We start from the raw sequence: 23,090 nt of genomic DNA on the forward strand, positions 1-23,090 counted from the left end.
ATATGCAAAAACATTGTATGATATTAAACCCAGTTATATATTTAAAAATTATAATAATAAAAACCTGGTCTGTTTAGAATAAATCCTGTAAAAATGAAATTAAATGTTGAAATAAAAAACCCTGTGAGAACCAACATGTCGGTACACAAGTCTATTACAATAAACGCGATAATTTAAAACTTTTAATGTAAAAACTAAAATAAATGTTTAATAAGAAAAAGAGTAACCGGAGCAGCCGGCTGCGGCCGGAGGGGGCGGAGCGGCTCGGTGCAGCCAGTCTCTGCGGGGGACGGAGCCTCTCAGACGGGATGGAGCCTGTCGGTACCTGGCGGCAGCTCTGATCTCCGGCCGGTGAACATGTCTGTGTCCGGGATGAAGAAGCAGCTCCACAAAGCCAGTCAGGTAACCGGGACAAACCGGGCCGAGCCGGGTTAAATGTTTTATGAAATGTACCGGGATGGATTAATATTCAGTGTTGTACTGCGACACAGGGCCTGCAGCACGTCACTGGTACCTGCCATCATCACAGAGACACAGTGATCAATGACAGTCAGTCATTTTGATTTATGATCCAGGCTGTAAGTGTCTGTTATATTAAAATACATCATATTCACCTTCTGCAGTACTTCTACTACGCTATGCTACTGCTACTGTTTACTGACTACTGCCACCAGCCTGCTGATGCAGTACTACTTCACCACGGCTCAGATAGTACTACATTACTGTCACCACGGGTCAGATAGTACTACAGTACTGTCACCACAGCTCAGATACATAAATATTTGTATTTGACATTTTAGCCTCACAGATGAAAATATCTTCAGAGCTGGATGTTGATCTTGTGACAGCTGGCAGTAAAATGGTCTGAGCGTCTTCACTGACCCTCCTCATGTCCCAGAAGACTCCTGTTCTTCGTCCCTCTCAGTTTCCTCTCAGAGTCACAGTTCTCCAGTTTTTCTCCTGATTTCTGACAAATGTTCAACCTTTGAGTTTCCACAACCTGTTTCTGGTCGTCCAGTGAGAGACAGACAGAGAAATTAAGAAATAGAAAGAAAAACTGAAAAACTGAATTTCAGACGTCCCCAAAAGAAGAATTCAAGATGGTGTCAGGGTCAGAATTAGCATTTACACTGTATTCTGTTTTGTCTTGGCTTTTATTGTGAAAGGTGCAAACATGGAAGTACTCTGTCTGTATGTGCTGCAGTTGTGAGCATAATAATATTAGTTTTTTTGCTTAACTCATAACCCTCTGCTACAATATTTATTAACATGAAAATTACACTTTTATTATGTTCTGTGACCCGATCAGCCACAGAGTGTTTGGAGGTTCACCTCCCTTCATGTTCGTGCTGCAGCTGAATGTTCGTCTCCAGTAATTTATTATGTTTTAAGGTTAAACAGGGGGGGGGGGCAAAAAATCTAACCGAGGGGGCTGCAGCCCCTCAAACCCCCTCGTGGCACCGGGTCTGTCCACCACTGTATGCGAGTAGTTGCTTCCGGCCACTACTGCGAATACTACTATAGATATAATAAATACAAGTACCTTTGATACTACGACTACTACTGATGTTACTACAACAACTCCTGCAGCTGCTGAACGAGAGGCTGATGGGAGCTGAAGGGACAAAGATGGATGAGGACTTCCTGCTGATGGAGAAGGTAAAACTGTGAAATCACACAGAGCACTTTAAATTTAAGTCAAGAGACAAATACACTGACTTCCTGTCTGTCTGTCTGTCTGTCTGTCTGCCTGTCTGTCTTTGTCTGTCTCTCTGTCTCTCTGTCTGTCAGAGTGTTGCAGTGATCCACGCTCTGCTGGTCGAGCTGCTGTCCAAAACTACAGAGTTCCTCCAACCAAATCCAGGTACTGAGAAAAACGTCTGTACCAAACGCACCACAGCTGCTTTCACTGAACGCTGGGCGACCGAACCTTCACAGACTCTTATCACACAGTCACACAACAGTGAACTGAGGTTGTTAGACCGAGCAAAGTGGGTCTCACTGTGATTGAAGAGAGGTAATTATGAGTGTTGAGTAGAAGACATGATGGATCATTGAACTAGTATTTGTTCTGATTCTCCAGTGTTGCATGGTAAATGATTTTAGTATTGAAGATTTGATTAGGAAAGTTCTGGTTCTGCCCTATGGTCCATTAAATAAGAGCTCCCCCAGAAACTTTCCCGGTTCATGTCGTGGATTCTTTGAGCTGATTTTGACGGTACATTTTCCCAAGACGGATTATTTTGAATATAAAAATCAGTCTGATTCTTCTGTCAGTGAATCGTTTGTGTTCCTACGTGACGTCTTTGTCTTTTTGTTTTCACAGCAGACAGAGCTAAGCTGAGCATGCTCAACACCATGTCCAGGATTCGAGGACAGGGCAGGTCGGTGGGTTACCCTCAGACAGAGGGCATGCTGGGAGACTGCATGTTGCACTACGGCCAGGAGCTCGGAGCTGCTTCTGAATTTGGTACGACGTCAGTCTCGACACTGCCAGCAGATAAGAGCCGTGTTTCCATGGTGACAGTCAAAAACGGAGGAAAACGTGACGTGAAACAAATTAACTGTCTTTTCTTGAAATTATTATTAGTTTTGACTCTCTCGCTGTTTTTTGTGTTTTTACGTCTTCTGTTGGTCCTGGTCGGTCCTCTGGCGGTCCAGGTGGTGCTCTGTCCGTCGTGGGTGAAACTCTGCAGCAGGTCGCTCAGGCCAGGGACGCTCTGGATGTCAACGTCAAACACTCCTTCATCGACCCGCTGCAGGACCTCCACAACACAGAGCTGAAGGACATCCGGGTGAGAGGAGGATCTAGGTCCCTTTCATCAGGTTGTTGACATGATGCTGTCGAATCACAGACGTGTTTGTTTTGACACTTTTTGTTCAATTTTAGCACAAATGTAATCTTTATACCCAGAATGTATCTGGAACAGAATCTGAACAAATGGTTTGGCCCAAATGTTGATCTTTGTTCTGATTGGTTCTTCAGTACCAGCTGAAGAAGCTGAACGGGCGTCGCCTGGACTTTGACTACAAGAGGCGACGAAGAGGGAAAGTCCCGGCAGAGGAGCTCCGACAGGCCTGGGACAAGTTCATCATGTCCAAAGAGCTGGCAGAGAGGAGCATGTTCATCCTGCTGCAGAACGACGTGAGTCTCAGCTGACGATGAAGCCAAGAATCTGTCTGTCTGTCTGTTCCTCACACAGTTTCAGAACCGCCTGTCCGATCTACTTCACACTTTGCAGGTTTGTTGCTGAGGACCAAAGGAAGTGCAGTGTCAAATTTGGTGCAATTTGGACACCCAACACCTTCAATTCATTCTGAATATACAGCACAGACGTAAACAAAATGGCGGTTAGCGTGGTGCAACAGCTTGCAGCTGTAAAAACAAAAGCAGAAGGTGAAACGAGACTCGGTCAACACTGGTTTGCTTCATACTGGTTATTATCTGTGTCAGCAGAAAAACATCAGAGACTTTATCCAGTAAAAATATGTTTCAGACTTCAGGGAGGTTCATGTGGCCAGACACCAGAACTGACTTCACATTAATGATGATAAATGGAAACATCTGCTGACACATGCAGCCATGGCAACGTAATAATTAATGCATACTGATTCAAAGTTAAATGAATGACTTGGCTTCATCAGGTCTGGCCGCTGTGCTGCAGCTGACTTCGTGTTTCCTCCTGCAGGTCGATCAGCTCAGCCGTCTGAAGGCTCTGGTCGCTGCGCTGCTCGACTTTCACCGCAACGCCCACCGCATCCTGCTGGGTCTCCATGGCAACCTGCAGGCAAGGTGGGCCTGCGTTCAACACCTGTCACACCTACAACAAACACTGAAGAGATCATATAATACTAATTTTCAGGTTCATACTTTTATGTGGGGGTCCTAGTAGAACAGGTTTACATACTTTAATTTAAAAAAACATTATTTTCCTCATATGGTTCATCGCTGCAGCGTCCCTTTCACACTGTGTCTTCAACGCTCCATTTTAGCTACAGAGTGAGACATCTCGCCTCTGTTCAATCTTTGGTGTGAGTTGCACATGCACACACACATGGCAGGATGTAGCCAATCAGAGGCACAGTGGGGCGTCATGCCAGGCAAGGTAGTGTGATCTAAAATAACGCTGCTACAGCAGCAGCAACTGTGTCTGACTGACTGAATATATTTTATAATAGATATATAAATATATATTTATTTAACGCCTGTTACATAGTGATGCACATAAGTTACAGAAGTAAAGGCTCGACTCCAAACCAGCTGTTACCTCCCAGCTGTAGACCCCGAACCGTAGTAAGGGGCCTCTGGGTTGATGCAGTAGAACACAAAGTCCCAGGACTTGGTCTGAACGAGAGAACGGCTCTTTATCTTCAACATTGCAGGATTTTATAACAGGGCGCTGTACACAGCCTCTCTTCACTGTGGCTGCAGCTCATCACACACAACACACCCAGCTCCACATACACAACCAGTCATACACATCAGGCTCAGCCTGTAACACAGCGTGTCAGCAGAGCAGCAGTGTTTTCTGTGGGAGAGAGTAACTCCCTCTGGTCTGGACTTTGGACTTTTTCACTTTGCAGAACTTTAACATGAACAAACATGTTTCATAACACACAAAAAAGGAAAGTCAAAAACCCAAAAAGCAGAATATGAACTCTTTAATAACAATGTGTGCGTTTGTTATCGTGTGTACAGAGTTTATTAACGCGTCTGAAGGTAATCAACAATTTGTTTTGTACATGTTTTGCTGATCTTATCAGACCTTGGGATGTTAAACTGTCCCCACAGTCAGAGGAAACATCAGCATGTTCAGGTGTAATGTTTATCATGGTCATCGTCTTAGTGTAGCATTTTAGCATGCTAGCATTAGCTGATTAGCAGATTACACAGCTGAGGCTGATGGGAATGTCTTCATGGTTTTGCAGGTTTTTACCAGTTATGCAAACTTTTCTGCTCGTTGGCCCCAAACGAAGAACATGAATTAACATCTGAAACAAAAATGACCACAGATGTTTTTTATCCCAGATGATTGACGGGGCTGATGACACTGTGAGCAAATGAAACCCAGGGGTGAACAACATCTCGATCAAAGACTCAGTGTGAACTCATCACACTCAGCTTTGAAGTGTGTTGTGGAAGTACATATGTTGGGTTTTAGTGTTTTTTTCCATCATCTCCCATAGACTTCGATACAGCTGACACCACAGTCTGGCACCAAGACTCAGTGACGTGATGACCCTTCTTCTTTTTTAAGTTCCTTGCTGCTGATTAGGGAAAGTTATCATGCTAACATGATGCTAAACTGAGTGTGTGTGTGTGTGTGTGTGTGTGTGTGTGTGTGTGTGTGTGTGTGTGTGTGTGTGTGTTGTGAAACAGGCTGACAGCTGCCAGTAACAAACCAGAGCGCCGGTTCAGGCCCAGAAAGATCAGGATCAGAAGTGAACACAACGGCAGCATCGGGTTTTACCACCAGCCGTCGATCACAGCTGCAGCCTCCTCAGGTTTCTCCTGTTTGAGATGTAATTTCACGGCCACATTTCTCTGGAATAAAATGTGATGCATGTTGTATTTTCCTGTGACAGGAGGGCCCGTCACAGTGTTACCGTCCCGACCCGGCAGTCCCATCTCCTGCTACGGTGAGAAAACACTGACATCCACAAACAAACTTTGAGATGTGACACAAAGGTGATATTTATGATTATCAAACAGTATCTGAAGTATTACAGACTTTAAAGATGAAGTCTAACTGGTTGGTTTGATAAATATAAGTCCGGTTAACTTAATATCCAGGTCAGTCCAAAAGGTCTTTACACAGTTTCTGATTTATACGTTTTCTGTCCACACTCAATACATATAACATACTGTATAATATTATATAATGTTCTTTTGACATATTTACAATAAAAAGTCAATAATAAGCAGCTTCCACTTTGATAAACGTACTAAAGGTCCTGCCAGAATTTCAGTTTGTTCGTATACTCGGCACAAAGTCAGACAGGCGTCCAGCGGCTGTTGGACCCATCCAGGGTTGTCGCTTGTCTCTGGTCCAGTTTGTGATGTTCATGGACGGGTGTGTCCGGTTTGGAAACCTCAGAACTGCGTCTCTGGTTTTTGCAGATGATGTGGTTCTGTTGGTTTCTTCAGCCCGTGACCTCCAGCAGGCACTGGAGCAGTACCTCCAATTACACCTCTCTCTCTCTCTCTCTCTCTCTCTCTCTCTCTGTGTCTGTCTTGGTGTCTCTCGCCCAGCTGATAGTAAGCTGGTCCAGGATCAGCCCTGTTGCCGGGCGATGTACTCCTTCCACCCGAACCACGAGGGCGAGCTGGACTTCAACGAGGGCGACATCATCGTCCTCACCAATCAGGTCGATGCCAACTGGTACGAGGGCACGCTCGGCAGCCAATCGGGGCTGTTCCCCGTCAGCTACGTGGATGTGCTGGTGCCCCTGCCGTTACCATGACAACATATCAAGCGTCCGCGGACTCTCGGCTGAACGCAGAAGTCAGGTTGGAGTGATTTCTGCTCAGGAGTCGATGATATGCAACTTCTTTTTTCGCACCTTTCAGGAGTGAATCAGCAGGCGACGCGTCTGTCTTACAGGAAAGGAAGGCCATAGTTTGTACTGTCGAGCACTTTAGGTTCTGATCTCATGTTACACTTTAAAACACCAGCTGCTGAAGAGACGCTCAGTCAGTAAACACAACATTTTTAGACTAACGTGTTTCCCTTTAAGACTTTTAGCTTCATTTCCTGCACAAAACTGCTCTTTCTGCCTTTTACATCACTGCACATTTCCACCAGAGTCCCCGAGACTTAAACACACTTAAGACTGTTTTAAATAGGGCCCAGTGTAGGTACATTTACTATTACGTACAGTTTTATGATATATAAAAATTAAAAAACTATAAAATAGGTGTAATCTAGCTCTAAGGTGAACAGTGTGGCGGGTGGTGTTGTTCACTTTCTGCATGAACTGAAAGCAAAGTTATTGTAACTTGTCGGCACTTTATCTGAAGCTTTAAGAGACTCAGGCAGGAATGAAACAATTAAAAATGCTTGGATTATATTTTGCTTTTGACCTGAAACATCAAAAAAGTTGATGGTGATTCATTTGTGTAAAAACATTGTGAACTGAAGCGACGGGAGAGTTTTATATTGACCCTCCACACAGCAGAGATTAAAAACAACAAGAAAATGATGCCGCGTCCTTAAAGAGGCTCCAACTGAGAGCCTGTTCACACCTGGAGTCAACATCTGTCCTGAGTGATCTGACCACAGGTGGACAGCTGCAGGTGTGAATGAGACACACTGAGGACACATTGAGACCTGATCACAGACCACAGTCTGTCAGCAGTGTGTCCGCACACGTGTAGAAGACGAAGAAGAAGTGAACACCCCGTCTGTTTGAGCTGATCCAACCACTGAACTAGTAACCACAACATCACCAGACTCCCTTAACAAATCACCTAATTTTAGGAGTTGTTGAGTAGCGTGAAACTTTATAAACATAATGAAACTCTGTCTCTGACAGATTCTGGCCACAGGGTAACACAGCACATTCAGAGAACCTTTAAAAATGTTTCAGCATGCTTCAGTAGATTTACAATAAGACACTGAGTAGAACTCAAAGATCTGTGGTAGATTATTAAAACTTAACCACCGTAGTTAAAGGAACAGTACAACCTTTTGGGAGGCTTTTGAAGATGGATATAAATTTCGCTTTTGGCTGCAGTGATACGTCTGAGACAGGATTATTTTAGCTCAGGTCAAGGACTTTACACTAACACCAGCCTTTTTCTTGACTACACACAGAGAAAGCAGGTTTTCATATTCGAGCAGTATTGTACCTTATTCTGAACAGTCTGGGGGTTTCTGACAGTGATGCACTAAGTATCATCTTTTACTCAAGTAGAAATACCAATACAACAGTGTGGAAATACTCTGTTACAAGTGAAAGTCCTGCATCCAACATGTTGCTCAAGTAAAATGTGTGTAAGTATAATCAATGAAATTTACTAAGTTCAGTTGTCATTATGCAGAATGGCCTCTTTCAGAATAATTAATAATAATAAATGCATTAATGTGTTTATCACTTTAATGTTGCAGCTGCTGAAGGTGGAGCTCGTTTTACTGTAATGAAACCTCAGAATGTTTCTGTTGATTATATTTTACATGTCTAATCTGAATTTATAAAGTAACTAAAGCTGTTAAATCAATGTGTCAGAGTAAAAATTACAAAAAAAAGTAACTTTTGTTGGAGCGAGGCTAGCACTTTCCCCCTGTTTCCAGTCACTGTGCTAAGCTAGGCTAAACACCACTTCCACACACACACACAAAACTGAACTCTTCTCATCTGGCTCCCAAAATGTTGGACTGTCCCTTTAATATAAACTAGTTACTGTAGGAAGAATCCCTGTAGTTCATGTAGACTACTGTATAAAGTAAATACTGTAATGGCTTTAAATCAAACTACTGTAGAAGATTCTCACAAGCATCTGCTTTAACGTGATACAGAAATCAGTTCACATGTAGTGAAACGATGTGTCATTATATATTTATTATATTTACTTTTGTTTGTAAAAGTTGTGTAAAACATAAATCAGACAGAATGTGATCATTAGCTGATCTTTTTCATGTATAGAGAATATTTAACGTCCGACCTCGTCCATCTTTGTAAACATCTGCTTCTTGTGAATTTGATGCAGCAATGCATTTCAAACATGTTGTGACAGAAACAATGAGAAGATTATTAAACGGGCTCAGGAACACTTCGTCAGACTGTTGCCAGTAAACACAGTTTGTTTGTTAATTATTAATTTGGTTTTTATTTATGTTTCACACAAAGGAACAACTTTTGGAATCAGGGTTGTAATTAGAGACAGAAAGTGATCACAGAAAATAATCTGTCGAACACAAGTTTATGATATTTACAGGTTCTGTTCACCAGATAATCTCCACAGATGAACTCTGATGTTTGAAGGTAAATTAAATGTGTAGCAGTAAAAAGCTAATGCTAGGCTACAAACAGACGACATCACGGTCACATGACTCAAACGTCTCCACCACTGAGCGTCTTACTGCACAATTACTATCCAGGTTTCTATAAACTGATCAATGTACAAGTTGTAAAGTCAGAGTGAGAACAGTGTGTAACTAAAGTGGGCCTGTAAAGACGGACAGTGAGGAGACGAGTCTCCGTGTTCGCTGTGAGGACGTTTAATGTCCCCGACAACCTCTGTAGTCTCATTCAGACACTTGTTAGCAACCGCTAACAGTTTTTAACACATGAAGAGCTTTATAATTAAACTGTGGACATTTAATGATGAACAAAACGTGTAAATATGTTCAGCCTGTGGTAACAACACACCTTATTTCAGACATCCTAAAGAAATCCCACTGACTCAGAGTCGAGGGAAGGGGAAGTGCAAAAACATATTTTGGGTTTTAGGACTCATTCCTGCGGCACACGACTGTCTCTCTGTAGAAGATTCAATGTTTTTTAAGGCATTGTGATGTTTTATAAACATTTCTTTGTGTAATGAGGGAAGATTTAAACCTGTAACATGTTTAGTTTAAAGAGAAATTAATGAATTTCCCTCCAAATTCAACAAAATCTTTGAATGTGATTAGATATTTTTGGTATATTTCCAACTCTCAGTTTGTTTGTGTCTGTTTTTCCCCGAGCACAGAGATGTCTGTTGTACAAAGAATCACTGAGAATGTATTTCTGCAATAAATCTGTAACTTCTGTGAGAAATAAATGTTTTCAGCTCTGATTTCTGCTTCTCGCTCCTCAGTGAAAATTAAAATTAGCGTCCACAACTGAGATTTGAGGATTTTGGATTTTGGAAAAGGAATTTTCAACATTAACTCACAACCGCCACACACAAACTATACAGCTCAGAACCAACTGTAGCATGAGTGGTGAGACAGACAGAGGCAGAGATGTCCCACATCCATAACAACATGAAAACAACAACACAACAATAACAGGAAAACAAACAATTTTTTTTAAGGAAATTCATTTTATTTTGCGAAGTCTCCAGAAGCCTCAAGATCCCAAATCGATGTGAAAAGATGTCATTTACACCTTTTTTTAAAGGCCAGATGTTCACAGCTGAGCTAACAGTGTTAGCATCTGTGGCGGCGCTTCCTGTTGTTGTTGTAGTTCCCGCCTCCTGACGCCAGGGGGCGCAGCAGCAGCCGCTCGCTTCTGTCCTCAGCTTCCGGCAGCGGATTTAAACTTCCACCGGAAGTCTGCTCGTCCTCTTCTACCAGGCCGATCCAACATGGTGGGTACTTTTTACATGTCGAGCCGAGCTATCTGAATTAATCCTGGCTCTTTTACAGTTTATATACCGCAGTTCTCTCCTCTATGGACACCGGACTGTTTACTCTTCTGAATTATGGCAGTATTAATGTTGGATGACACAAACGGAGCGGTTTATTTGCGCTGTTGCAGCGGCTAACTGCGGCTAACTGAGGAAGCGGAGTGGAGCGGAGCCGCCTTCCAGCTGAATGAGCTGCGGCTCTTATTCACGTTTTATCAGTTTAGTTTGATGGAAACAACTAAATCGCGTCTTGGTCTGTATGTTTGAATACAGGCCACGAAAATGTTGAAATTGTTACCAGTTTCTGCTCAGCGTTAGTTAGCTCTGGAGGCTAAACAGGGTTAGCTTGTGTGCCCTGAGCGCTGCAGTGGTGCGTTTGGTCAGCTAGCTCACTGAACAGCGGTTAAACTGCACTATCCACCGACCTGAACAGAACAGGGCAAGTCTGGCCATTTCTTCACGAAACTGGTTCAAAACGTATTATCTTTAACCACAATCCAGTAGGTTTAGTTCAGATTCAGTGGTCTCTTTACCTCAATTTATACATTTAATGTGAGCATTGTTCGATTAGATCATGTTTCACCTGTCACAGATCAATATCAGCTGATCTGGCAGCCCATATGTTGACCAAGCTCCATATCGAATTAACCAAATTGGCTAAATAATAAAAACTAGTGTGAAATATGTACGCTGGTTTCATGTCCTGTTGAAAATATTGTAGCTCAGTGTCTATTACTGAAATCATTCACATTATAATCTTTGCCACCCGTGGTGACAAACCTAGCTCTCCTGAGTAACGTGTGATGTTTGGACTGCCTGCAGGGACGAGTCAGGACCAAGACGGTGAAGAAGGCCGCCAGGGTCATCATCGAGAAATACTACACCCGGTTGGGCAGCGACTTCCACACCAACAAGAGGGTGTGCGAGGAGATCGCCATCATCCCCAGCAAGAAGCTCCGCAACAAGATCGCTGGGTGAGTTTATCGCTGCGGAGGAGAGTTTCCCCTCCACCCTGTATCGAAAGTGATCATGGCGTCCTTGTAGCCAGGTCATTGATACTACAGGAAGATGAAGCTGTGAGCCTTTCCCGTGTCTGAAGGACTCTTTATTTCTCTCAGACCCTGGCGCTCCCAGACACTGGACTAACATTTATAGCTAATGTTAACTGTGTTACCTGCAGCTCTGTGTTTAAGTGCAGCCAATATAATCCATGTTGCACGTCTGTACATTTGCAGCTACAATCATAGCTGCTTCTGTAGCCCAGGATTACCTAACAGACACATTCAATCCAGGGAGTGACACACCTGCAGTTTCAAGTACACTTACACAATAACATTGAACCAATAGCCACAATATCACCAGACTCCATTAACAAATTGTCTGATTTTAAGAGTTGAGTGAGAAGAAACATAAACTTTGTGAAACGCTCTCTGACAAATCCTTCTTTATTTGGGCCTTCTTGTAAATTAAGTAAATGTTCTACATGAACTTCTTTCTGTCTTTTGTGTAAAAAAAAAATAAAAAAATCATTGTTTGTCCCCGTGATGTCTATTTGCATATAGAGCAGAAGTGAGATCTGATCATAAGTGGACACCAGGACAGACTTTAATAGCAGCTCTGATCAGGACCTTTGTGACGGTCCGCACTCTTCAGAGTTGAGCTGTGGACATGTGTGTTTATCTGTTTGTTGCTGACTGCTGTGTTCACTAACTGTTGCTGCAGGTATGTGACACATCTGATGAAGAGGATCCAGAGGGGTCCAGTCAGAGGTATCTCCATCAAACTGCAGGAGGAGGAGAGAGAGAGGAGGGACAACTACGTACCAGAGGTCAGTGAATGCACCAACATACTGTGTACTGCCTGTTGTCCTTCATCCACACAGATCTTAAAGTGGATGCAGACCTGGTGGTGGTTGTTGTCTGTTTGGAGGTTTCATCAGTAAACAGAAGTGATGTGATGAAGAGATGCTCGTTATTCTGTTGAGCGGGCAGAATAGTCTAATATGTAACCAAATCCTGTGAATCTCTGTGTAAAGAGTGAAATATGTGATGTGTCACTGGGAGTTAAAGACCAGATTAATTTTACTATTGGGATATGTTTAAAGAAAAGTCTCTATTCATGACATCATACAGACTTAAATATTCACATCAGTGTGATTGATCGACTTGTGTGTCCTGTATCGAAAGTGATCATGGCGTCCTTGTAGCCAGGTCATTGATAGTACAGGAAAAATAACCTGCGAGCCTTTCCCGTGTTCAAAGGATCCTCTGTTCCTCTTGAACCCTGGCGCTCTCAGACAGCCTTCATGTTTAATGCTAAGCTAATCTCAGAAAAATGCCAGTTTTTCTTTGGGTCTGTTTCTAATGTTGGTGACTGTTCAGTGGAGACGCTACAGGTGAAAACGAGCTCTGGTCTATTTTGCTTCCATGACGTCTTTAAGACGAGATTAAGATTCTGAAGGTTTTTACAGAGAAAATATGGATGTTTATTTTTTTCATGGCTGTTAGTATTTTCTGATCTGATGAGATATTCAGACTCCAACATGTCGACAGCACGAAACAAGAAGTTTGAACGTGACTAAATGTTCAGAGGTCTCATCTGTAAATGTATGCTAACGAGAGCATATTTGTTTATATGATGTATAATCTGCATATTTAAACATTAATTATCAGAAAACTTGCAGTACAATTTATTTGATAATTAGTATGGAACGTGTGCTGCGTTAACCTCCCAGCTCACCTGTCTAACTTCTGTTTCTAATGAGGGATTCATTTTCTTGTGAGAACAGATGAGATTAAAACCTTCTCAGTTTACTGACTCCAGTCGTAGATTATAATAGTCAGCAGAAGTGGTTTTATCTGTTGACGAGCACAAACGTGTGTTCGGCCACGCTGAGGTCAGAGGTCGTCATGTTTATGGAAGGAGAGGAGGTGTGAACGAGGTGCTGATGTGGCTGCCTGTCTAACTCCTCACTGTGTGTACCTGTCCAGGTGTCTGCTCTGGACCAGGAGCTGATTGAAGTTGATCCCGACACCAAGGAGATGCTGAAGCTGCTGGTAAGCCTCAAACCGGATCTGTGGTTCTGTTGTTTTTCTCTCCACGTGTTCTCGAGTCGCCCTGATGTAAAAAAAACACTTCAAGACGTCACCGCTAGCTTAGCATTAGCCTGCAGCTGCACTTCCAGCGTCAGACATGTTGGTTTACTTTTTTTCAGAGATCCTTTGTTTGTGAAGAGGTTTCACTCTAGACAGATTATAGAAACTGAACATTTTTACATACCAAATTTTTGTCTTACCGTTGAATCACTGAAGGCTGGTGTTTTTATATTTGGTGAATACTCTTCAAACTTGTGTAACCCTGACCTGCAGAAAGACGCCAGGATGAAGTTTGGCTGTTGTAAATGACCCCCGTCTTTGTAAGGAAGAGTTTCAGGACATAAAACTAATGATCTGATCTTTATGATCCACGTGTTTTAATCTGAAATCAGACAAACGTGAACCTTAAAATTAAAAATACCTCTACTTAATGACAGCAACATGCACTAATTCAAGTACAATGCCGAAGTAAATAGAGTACTTTTACTTCAATACTTAAAATGCATCTTGCAGATGATACTCTGGACTCAGTAATATGTAGATTGCAGGACTTGTATCAGTAGTTCTAGATTATAACTGCTACTTTTACTACTGTAAAACACCTGAGTACTTCTTCAACCTCTGATTAGTCCCGTTACAGGTTAACACCACATCGTTTCAGGAGCAAAGTGCAGTAAAAAGAGGTGTAAATGAAAGTGAAGGATTCAGAGAACATGCAGACTCTGAGGTGAAGTCGGGACTCGAAGCCTCTGATGTGGCGACACTTTGATCAGAACGACGAGCAGCTCAGACCGAAGCGCCGCTGATCTTACTAATGATGTCACGGCAGCGGGTCGAGTGTTAAAGAAAACCGAGGCTCTTTTGAGCCATAAAATCTCAAAATCACTGGAGGCGGAACATTTTCCTGCAGGTCCGAGTTCTGTGAGTTACTGTGACGCGTCAGAGCATCAAACAGGCGTCTAATGAGGCGCTTTAAGGCGCCGGCTACTGTCGGACTGTGAGAAGAAGATTAAAGGGTCAGTGTCAGTCCGAGAAACTAGTTTCCATCAAGTTAATCAGCAGAAAGTGTTTTTATTGGAACATCAGCACTTCTGAGGAGTCATCAGAACAGGTTCTGTAACGACTGTTGGTTCTGTTCAGCTCTTTTACATCTCAACTTTTAAATGTTGTAGGTAACGTAAAGCCACATTGGCACTTCCAACGATGTAACGTTTCCAGTTAAAGCGGCTGCAGTCAGTGTGTTGGGACCTGCTGCATCAGGTTATTTAAATGTGTGAGACACTTTAAAGGATCTGACTGAGAACGATTCACCATAATGTCAAACAGCTTTAACAGAACCAGCAGCTTCCCTTCAGAACCTCTGGCTGCTATATTTAAATGAACATCTGCTAATCAAACCAGACTTCGAGCCTTAATGTGCTCAGGAACAATCAGGCTTTCTGAACGGGCGACACGTCGGCACCAAGACGGCAGATTTCTCACGCATCCTGGAAACAGTTGACCAGTTTTCCAGTTGTAGAAAACGCAGGGAAAATGAGAGGAAGTCACTGACGAGCTTGTTTTGTCCTGGAGAATTATCTCCTTCATAAAAACTTAGAATATATTAATTTTAAGGCTTCTACACCGAGGATCAACACATTTACAGTGTGACGTCGGGTTTTATACACATTGATATATAACATGTTCACGTTCCCGTTCAGTCGTATCATCCTTACATGATCTCCAGAGAACAGTGGGAACCCTGAGGTGCTGCGTTGCTCTTTAAGGTGTTATCAGATGTGGCCGGCGTCGGCCTGTTTTTGTCTCCACCCTGTATCGAAAGTGATCATGGCGTCCTTGTAGCCAGGTCATTGATACTACAGGAAGATGAAGCTGAGAGCTTTTCCCGTGTTTGAAGGATCACCTGTTCCTCTCAGACCCTGTCGCTCTCAGACAGCCTTTCTCTCTAAACCCAGTTGTTTTCACACTCACGTCTGCTGTCGTGTGCTCAGACCTCTTCTTCTGTCCCACAGGACTTCGGCAGTCTGTCCAACCTGCAGGTCACCCAACCCACCGTCGGCATGAACTTCAAGCAGCCCCGAGGAGTCTAGATGTCTGTAATTATCTTCCTAATAAAACCCTTTGGGACAAAACCCTCTGCTGTGCAGGACTGTTGATTTGATGTTTAAAATGTTTGAACTATCAAAACTCTGCTGGTGTTAAATGATCTTTACCTTTCTTCACACTGGATTGAGATAAAGAAGGGGAGCGTGTCTAATGAGAATAAATGAAAATAAATGGTTCTGCCAGTTATTGGACCCAAACAAGCTGATAGTTTTTGATTCTGGTGTTTTATTGGAGCTTTTCTCTGTAGACGTCTGTCAGGAGACGTCAGCTGACGGGTTTTTAGTTGTAGACGTCATGTTGAGCGTTTTCTACCGGAGACATGTTCAGTTCGTCCACAGGAACAAACGCTTCTCGCTCCAGAAAGAAAAGTAGTTTCAGGCGACTTCTTTAGACTCGCTCACATCTGTTTAACAATTTCAGGCTCTGACGCTTTAAAGAGGCGATTTTATAAGATGTGGCCAAAACATTCAATAGATGAACAAAGATGAGCAGAGAAGAAACGGCAGTGTTGACGTTCAGCCCCGTAGCTTCAGCTGCTGATGTAAAAGCAGTCGGTTCAACGAGTCTAACAAGTCAACAAATATTTTGACTCCTATTTTCCTTCTAAACAGAAAAACCAACCGTCTGAACTCAAGTTTCTCTTTGACTGAACTCAGACGAGCTTCATCTCCTCGTTAACTTGTCGTCAAACACACTTCATTCAAACTGAACCACAGTCACCAGAACAGTGTTGGTTTGTCTCCAGTCACCTCTGGTTCGGTCCAAATAAATCCTCAGTTCACGGTAACGTGAAAATATGTGAAGTCAGATGAAGTCTCGTAGTCCACAGAACATTTCTGGAGCTTCTGTAGAGGGAACAGATGATCTGAGTTTTCATCCAGGCTGCAGACGGGTGAATCCCTGGTGTCAGTGAAGCTTCTGTCCTGAAGGTGGCGCTCGAACATCAGATCACCACAGCTGCTGCTCCAGCTGGTGGAGGTGATGCTGAGCTGTTACTGACGTCAGAGTATCAGTCAGGTTCAGTAAAAGTAAAGATCGTGTGATTTTATCATGTTAACTTAGATCCAGTAGTTTAAAACTGACTGACTGACAACATTTAATATGAATAAATGAAATAAATGTCTCGATAAGAAGGTAGAGCATTAATGCATCAAACATTACTAAAAGTAAATGTAGACATTAATTTGTTATAAGCAACATTGATTTATCTGTTAGTTTGTGTCTTTATTATTAACCTTTGTGTTAATTCCCTGATTTTCTTCATTTGTTTATTGAATTATTTAAAGTAAATTATTCATTTACATGTTTGTTATTTTACAAACTCCAAAAAAAAAAATACAGAAATGAAAACAACGTAAATGAATGTAAACATTTGGAAAGTGGATAATAAAAGGTAAATGAATACAGAAGCAAATAAAAATATAAATTAAATTATGACTTAATTTACTTGTAATACATTTGTATACTTTGAGCCGTTGATGGTTTTATTGTCAGTTTGCAGCAGTTAAACAAAGACGAGTCGGTGGAAAAGCGACATGAAAACAACTTTAATGCAACAACTGGACAAACACTTCATGAAGGATTCACAACGTCTAAACTACTTTACATCCGTTTACGTTTGTATTTATTTATATATTTATATATGTGGAAAATATACATGTTAAAATAGACTCTCGCTGTGAAATCTGTTGGCTCATAAGCACTTCAGCAGGAAGAAGTTGCAGAAAGCTCCTCGAGGGCAGTCGCACATCTTCCCGATCCGAGATCCTTTCCTGACGGCACAGTGCTCCCCCAGGTCACACTGACAACAGGAAGTACACAAGGAAGTACACACAGGAAGTACTGCGGTTACACACACACACAACTGACTCAGATATAATGCAGTGCTGCGTGTATACTGTGTACTGTGAATACTCTGTGTACTCGTGTGTTGACAGTAATATGAAGATGTGTTGTGGAAAGTTTTGTACTGCAGTTCTGAGGAACTTTTTACTGCAGTACTTTTATCTGACAGCTGTAGTTACATGTAACTTTACATTTATAAATGATCACGCAGGTTTGTTAAGTACTTTTGATACTAAAGTACACATTAATACTTGTTAAACACTGAATTCAGGACTGATGAGGTACATTTATGATCTACTGTTTAATCTTTACAGTAAGATCTGAATACTCATTAATATAATCAGTGGTGGAATGTAACTAAGTACATTTACTCAAGTAGTGTACTTCAGTAACGTTTTGAAAACTTAATTTTTTATTTTAAATTAACTCTAGTATGAAAAGTATAAGTAAGTATATATACACTGTACTGGTACTTGAGTATTTCCATTCTGTCACTTTGTAGAGGCAGATATTGTTCTTATTGTACTCGACTACATTCAGTTGATACCTTTAGTTACTTTGCAGATTCAGATTAAAGATATTTAACAGTCAACAAAAACATTATTGTGATTTAAACAAAACTTAATTGGTCCCTCAGTCAAAGTCACCAGTGATGAAATGTAACTGAGTACATTTATTCAACTACTGTACCATATTCTGTTACTTTATACTCCACTACATTTAGGAGGCAGATATTGTACTTTTTACTCAACTGCTGTTATTAGGTAACTTTAGTTACTAGTTACTTTACAGATTACTTGCTACATCAGAGCCAAAGCAGCTCATCATTAAACTGTCCATCCTCCTAATTACAGGAAAACAACGCTTACAAATAACTCCTGATCTCCAGGCTGATAAAGTATAAATATACGGTCTATGTATTAATATATGTGTGTGTGTGTGTGTGTGTGTGTGTGTGTGTGTGTGTGAGACTCACTGAGGGGACCTGTCCGTACTTCTTCTCCCACGGATTAATCCTCTTGGTCTGCAGCTTCTCCAGCACTTCATGCAGAGCGCCGAGCTGCACACACACACACACACACACACACACACACACACACTCAGATATTAATGAACATGCAAATCTCTGCATCAAATACACACACTATAACAGTAGTGGAAAGTAACGGGACATTTACTCGAGTACAACAATCAAGTACAAGTTTTGAAGTATCTTTTTTTTGCTCGATTACATTTTAGAGGGAAACAAACAGCTACTAATGAAGCACTACACAATATTACAATATATAAAAGAAACACAGTATAATAATAATAATAATAATAATTATTATTATTATTATTATTTATTATTATAATAATAATTATTATTATTGAATTTCCGGGAGAACATTCACAAGCTGCCCGGCGCTGCGCTACTTAAAGTAATTAAAATGAGCTCCATAGTTACCAGCTGCAACATGAAAGTGATGAACACATTAATGCATTACAATAATAATAATAATAATAATAATAACAATAAACACCAACACTGTCGCATAAAATGCAGCAATTTAATATTTGTGTTCTTTCACTTCAGTAATTGTTGAATGCAGGACTTTGATATGTAACTGAGTATTTCTACACTGTAGTAAAGTTACTGTTATTGAAGTTACACTGATACTGATACTAACGACCATCAACAGTTTGTTTCTCAATAAGGTACATTTATAGTACAAGTACAGATGAAACTACAAATACTGTTAATGATGATTATAATGAATACACATTATTACACTAACGTTAAGTCACTTCAGCTCAGTTTAATGATTGTGTCTGACGCTAGAGACGCTGAGCAGGAAGTTGACTGATGACAGTAACACACAGCTCAACATTATTGATCTGATCAGCTCCAGTTCTCTGCACTTTAATGATCATTGATGCACCCTCAGGTTCATCTGCTGATATTTCCTCCTGATTGATTCATGTTTTCACCATAAAATGTCTTTTATGCACAGATACATTTATAATATATTGCACGCGTCATGTACACACGAGGACAGTGACTGTATGTTGTTTGTTCTGATCGTTTTTATTATATTTTTATTCAAATTGTTTTCTATTCTTTCTCTGTCTCTTTATCATTGTCTCTAGTTTCTGAGACTCTCGTGCTGCTTCTTTAATAACGCTGATGAACTGATCACTGGCGGCAGCTTTGATGATTTATATGAAACGGATCCATAGTTTCTACCTGACTGATGTTTCAGGATCAGAGAGAAAACACTGAACAGCACCGCGACATTTATATAAAGTATTCATTGACTCAGTCACTGTCCCGTCACTGGAGTAATCAGAGTACAGCGCACACTCACCAGCCTGTTGGAGTTGGAGTAGTGGTAGTCCTGGACGTCCCTCTCGTCCCTCTCGGCTTCCGTCCTCCCCGCCGGGCACAGCGCGGACAGCAGCGCCGCGCACAGCACAGCTCGCGCCCACATGTTGCCAGAAACCGGAGAGCGAAGTTCCGCGAGCTGCTCACCTCTGTCCTCCAGGTGTCTGTCCTCCAGGTGTCTGTCACGCGCTGCCGCTGCGCGCGGCGGGATGTTTGGGGGGACCGCCCCGCCCCCCCAGACTCCGGGCGACGTCACGGGTGTGACGTAAACAGGCTCCTCATGATCTCAGACTGCTGGATGACTGGAGATAAGATGTTCCTGTGTTGATCCACAGCAGCGCAGAGGACAAGACAACAATAATAAACAATAATAAAAACTATCAGAATGAAAAATAAACATATAAACTGTGACTGTCCTCGTGTGTAGTGATGTGTGCAATATGTCATACATGTGACTGCAGGGCTGAGATATTACATAACAAATAACAACAATGTGCAAACGTGCATTTATTATTATTATCAAATTATAATAATCACTCTTAATATATGTTTACATTTAAAGCTTATTTCAAAATCAAGTTACAAAATAAGAAGACAGTTTGCATGTTCAGCTGTCAGGAGCCAAACTGACGTCAGACAGGAAACAACCGTGTGTTCAGCGTCGTCATGTGAAACTAAAGGAACGGTCTCTCAGTGCCGCTCGCCACAGAAGGTCAAAGGTCAAACCAGGACTTTTCTTTTCATTTCACTTTATCGTTTAATTCAGACGTAAATTTAGCACTTTTTTTCTCCACAACAACTATTAGAGAACTTTATTATCAGTTATTGTTTCGCCTACATTAAGATTTTTGCACACAAAACAAAGGAAGAGTTTATAAATGAATCTGCAACTATTCTGATGAAGTCGTGTTTACTGTCTGTTGCAGCTTCACAGACGTCTTTTTCTTCCTGTATTTGGTTTGAATGTGTTTGTGATGTCGAGGTTGTGACTGAACAAACATCATCGTCACCACATTTCTCACTATTTTCACCGAACAGTCAAACAATCAGTGGATTCATGGAGACGATGATAATCAGACAAACCCAGAATGAAAAGATTCGTTAGTGTCTGATTCAAAATGATCAACACGAGCTCAACAACAGTAACATCCTGTGTTTACATCGATGACTGAGTCACGACCGTCTGACGACAGATAGACGAGAACAACAGAGACACTTTACTGCACCGAGTACTTTTACTGTGGTATTTGTACTTTAACTGAAGTACTGAATACTTCCTCCAGCCCTGAATATAAACATGTTTACATATATTGAACTGATGGATGAAACTGTGCAGACGAGTCTGACGGAGACTGCGTATCTCCTGTTTCTCTCGACATTGATCCAGAGGGGAAACAAGCAGATTGCTTATGGATGAAGTGATTTACTTTGATAAATGTCTTCCTGCCTGAAAACAACCTGAATGTTTCAGAGACAAACTGTCAGAATGAATCTGCGTGAAGCCGCGGCTGCTGGAGGAGCGACGGCCGGTTTCCCAATTTCCTTTTCATATTTAACTTTAAAGAACTGGAGGGAAACAGCACGTGGGAATGTGTTTCCCTCCCTGCAGTGCTGCTATTTATATTTCATATTAGTGCGGAGGGATGAAGGCATTAATGTCCCCAAACCTCTTATAACTCAACTTAAACCCTTCTGACACACACAGACGAGCTGCATCTTCAAATCCTCCATCCCTCCGCTGTAAACAAACACACTGCGTGCAGCCTTGTTGTTCAGGTTGTAGAGGACGAACAGGTCATATTATAACTCTACATGCTGAGTGTTTACTGAACCAGACAGACGTCAGGAGAAACTCACAAGTTTACTTGTGACAGTACGTTTCATTCGGTCGCTGTAACTCCCAGGAGAGAGTCAGAGAGGAAGTCAGAGGACGAGACCAAACGTAACGTAGGAAAACTTTAAAACACCTCCTCTGTGAATACTTTGCTGTGGTCAGGCTGATAAACAGGAGTGAAGATAAATCCACTTTTTGATCCCAACAGTTAAAAAGTAATCTCAGAGCTCTCCTCCCGTCAGTGAACAGTCCGGATCAGAGCAGAATCTGATGTGACTTCAGGTGTTTATTCCTCCAGGAGGTCCGGATCTGCACCGACGCTCTCAGTGCTTCAAAAGACTTTATATCATCAGGAGGAGACGATGACTGAGCCTGACTTTATATCATCAGGAGGAGACGATGGCTGAGCCTGACTTTATATCATCAGGAGGAGACGATGACTGAGCCTGACTTTATATCGTCAGGAGGAGACGATGACTGAGCCTGACTTTATATCGTCAGGAGGAGACGATGACTGAGCCTGACTTTATATCGTCAGGAGGAGACGATGGCTGAGCCTGACTTTATATCATCAGGAGGAGACGATGACTGAGCCTGACTTTATATCGTCGGGAGGAGACGATGACTGAGCCTGACTTTATATCATCAGGAGGAGACGATGGCTGAGCCTGACTTTATATCATCAGGAGGAGACGATGGCTGAGCCTGACTTTATATCATCAGGAGGAGACGATGGCTGAGCCTGACTTCATATCATCAGGAGACGATGGCTGGGTTTTAATGTTTGGGTGAACTGTTCCTTTAGGTTAAGGATAAAGTTCTGCAGTGGTGCGTCAGGAGGTTCAGTCTTTGCTTGAAGATCTTTGCTGTTGGTCTCTTCCTCTGAGCTTTGTTCTGTCCACATGTTTTATAGGAGCTGTGATTTTATCCAGACTCGACAGAAAGATGTGAATCGACAGGAGAGCTGAGCACAGAAGTTTGATATTTGTTGATGAACTGTGCTCATTATCAAATGTTCACTTACTTATACGCTCAAAACTAAAATAGCGAACATAAGACACATCTCTGCTAAACATCAGCATGCTACCATTGTTATTCTGAGCCTGTTAGCATGCTAATGTGAGCATTTAGCTGAAGTACAGCCTCACCAGCTGCTACCGTGGCAGCGGTCTCAGTCTGATTTCAGTTGTGTGTTTAAGGAGCAACATTAACGAACACACTGATGATGTGTTGGCTTCAGAGCTTCTGAACAATCTGAGACTTAAAGGAGCCTGATGCTGTGATGATAATCTGTTTTTGTTGGTCTGGTCTTCTTTTGAGTGTTTTTTAACGATGTGATGATCCCAGACTTTTTCTCTTCTGAGCAGACTGTTGTGGGTAAACATCCGGCCTGCAGCGTCAGAGCTGCAGCTGCTAAATCCTCCTGTTGTCAGCGAGCATTAGTGTGAGAATAAGAGCATTGTGCTGATGTGAAGCAGCGCTGGTCACACAGAGAGAAGATCAGGAAAG

The 23,090-nt window shown here is 42.0% G+C and overlaps 3 protein-coding genes across 3 annotated transcripts; 2 read left to right on the forward strand and 1 right to left on the reverse strand.

The window, feature by feature from the left end:
• The first annotated feature begins 252 nt into the window (after window positions 1–252).
• sh3gl3b (SH3-domain GRB2-like 3b) lies at window positions 253–9,781 on the forward strand. The gene is made up of 10 exons (XM_084363610.1): window positions 253–402; window positions 1,591–1,659; window positions 1,792–1,864; window positions 2,327–2,470; window positions 2,662–2,795; window positions 2,987–3,145; window positions 3,690–3,793; window positions 5,381–5,505; window positions 5,587–5,640; window positions 6,254–9,781. Exons 1-10 carry the CDS (start codon window positions 358–360, stop codon window positions 6,463–6,465), a joined length of 1,119 nt encoding a protein of 372 aa, XP_084219736.1. The 5' UTR covers window positions 253–357; the 3' UTR covers window positions 6,466–9,781.
• Window positions 9,782–10,196: 415 nt separating this feature from the next.
• On the forward strand, window positions 10,197–15,737 carry LOC311263509 (small ribosomal subunit protein eS17). Its single transcript, XM_084363617.1, has 5 exons — window positions 10,197–10,297; window positions 11,159–11,310; window positions 12,059–12,164; window positions 13,327–13,392; window positions 15,444–15,737. Exons 1-5 carry the CDS (start codon window positions 10,295–10,297, stop codon window positions 15,519–15,521), a joined length of 405 nt encoding a protein of 134 aa, XP_084219743.1. The 5' UTR covers window positions 10,197–10,294; the 3' UTR covers window positions 15,522–15,737.
• Window positions 15,738–17,064: 1,327 nt separating this feature from the next.
• Window positions 17,065–19,936, reverse strand: cart2 (cocaine- and amphetamine-regulated transcript 2). Its single transcript, XM_084363619.1, has 3 exons — window positions 19,731–19,936; window positions 18,359–18,442; window positions 17,065–17,338 (listed from the first exon to the last, which is right to left on the reverse strand). The coding sequence occupies exons 1-3, from the start codon at window positions 19,851–19,853 to the stop codon at window positions 17,231–17,233; spliced, it is 315 nt and encodes a 104-aa protein (XP_084219745.1). The 5' UTR covers window positions 19,854–19,936; the 3' UTR covers window positions 17,065–17,230.
• Between the last annotated feature and the right edge of the window lie 3,154 nt (window positions 19,937–23,090).

Source organism: Pagrus pagrus (genome assembly GCF_965226575.1).
Source record: "Pagrus pagrus genome assembly, chromosome: 10".
NCBI classification, from domain to species: Eukaryota; Metazoa; Chordata; class Actinopteri; order Spariformes; family Sparidae; genus Pagrus; species Pagrus pagrus.

Bases quoted from the DNA above. Each gene is read 5' to 3' on its own strand.
- sh3gl3b (XM_084363610.1), top strand. From the start codon at position 358: ATGTCTGTGTCCGGGATGAAGAAGCAGCTCCACAAAGCCAGTCAG. The intron at 1,865-2,326 runs GTACTGAGAAAA...TTGTTTTCACAG, and splicing joins GTTCCTCCAACCAAATCCAG to CAGACAGAGCTAAGCTGAGC. The intron at 5,641-6,253 runs GTGAGAAAACAC...TCTCTCGCCCAG, and splicing joins CAGTCCCATCTCCTGCTACG to CTGATAGTAAGCTGGTCCAG.
- LOC311263509 (XM_084363617.1), top strand. The intron at 11,311-12,058 runs GTGAGTTTATCG...CTGTTGCTGCAG, and splicing joins CTCCGCAACAAGATCGCTGG to GTATGTGACACATCTGATGA. The intron at 13,393-15,443 runs GTAAGCCTCAAA...TCTGTCCCACAG, and splicing joins AGGAGATGCTGAAGCTGCTG to GACTTCGGCAGTCTGTCCAA.
- cart2 (XM_084363619.1), bottom strand. From the start codon at position 19,853: ATGTGGGCGCGAGCTGTGCTGTGCGCGGCGCTGCTGTCCGCGCTGTGC. The intron at 18,443-19,730 runs GTGAGTGTGCGC...GTGTGTGTGCAG, and splicing joins ACTCCAACTCCAACAGGCTG to CTCGGCGCTCTGCATGAAGT. The intron at 17,339-18,358 runs GTGAGTCTCACA...TCCTGTTGTCAG, and splicing joins AGTACGGACAGGTCCCCTCA to TGTGACCTGGGGGAGCACTG.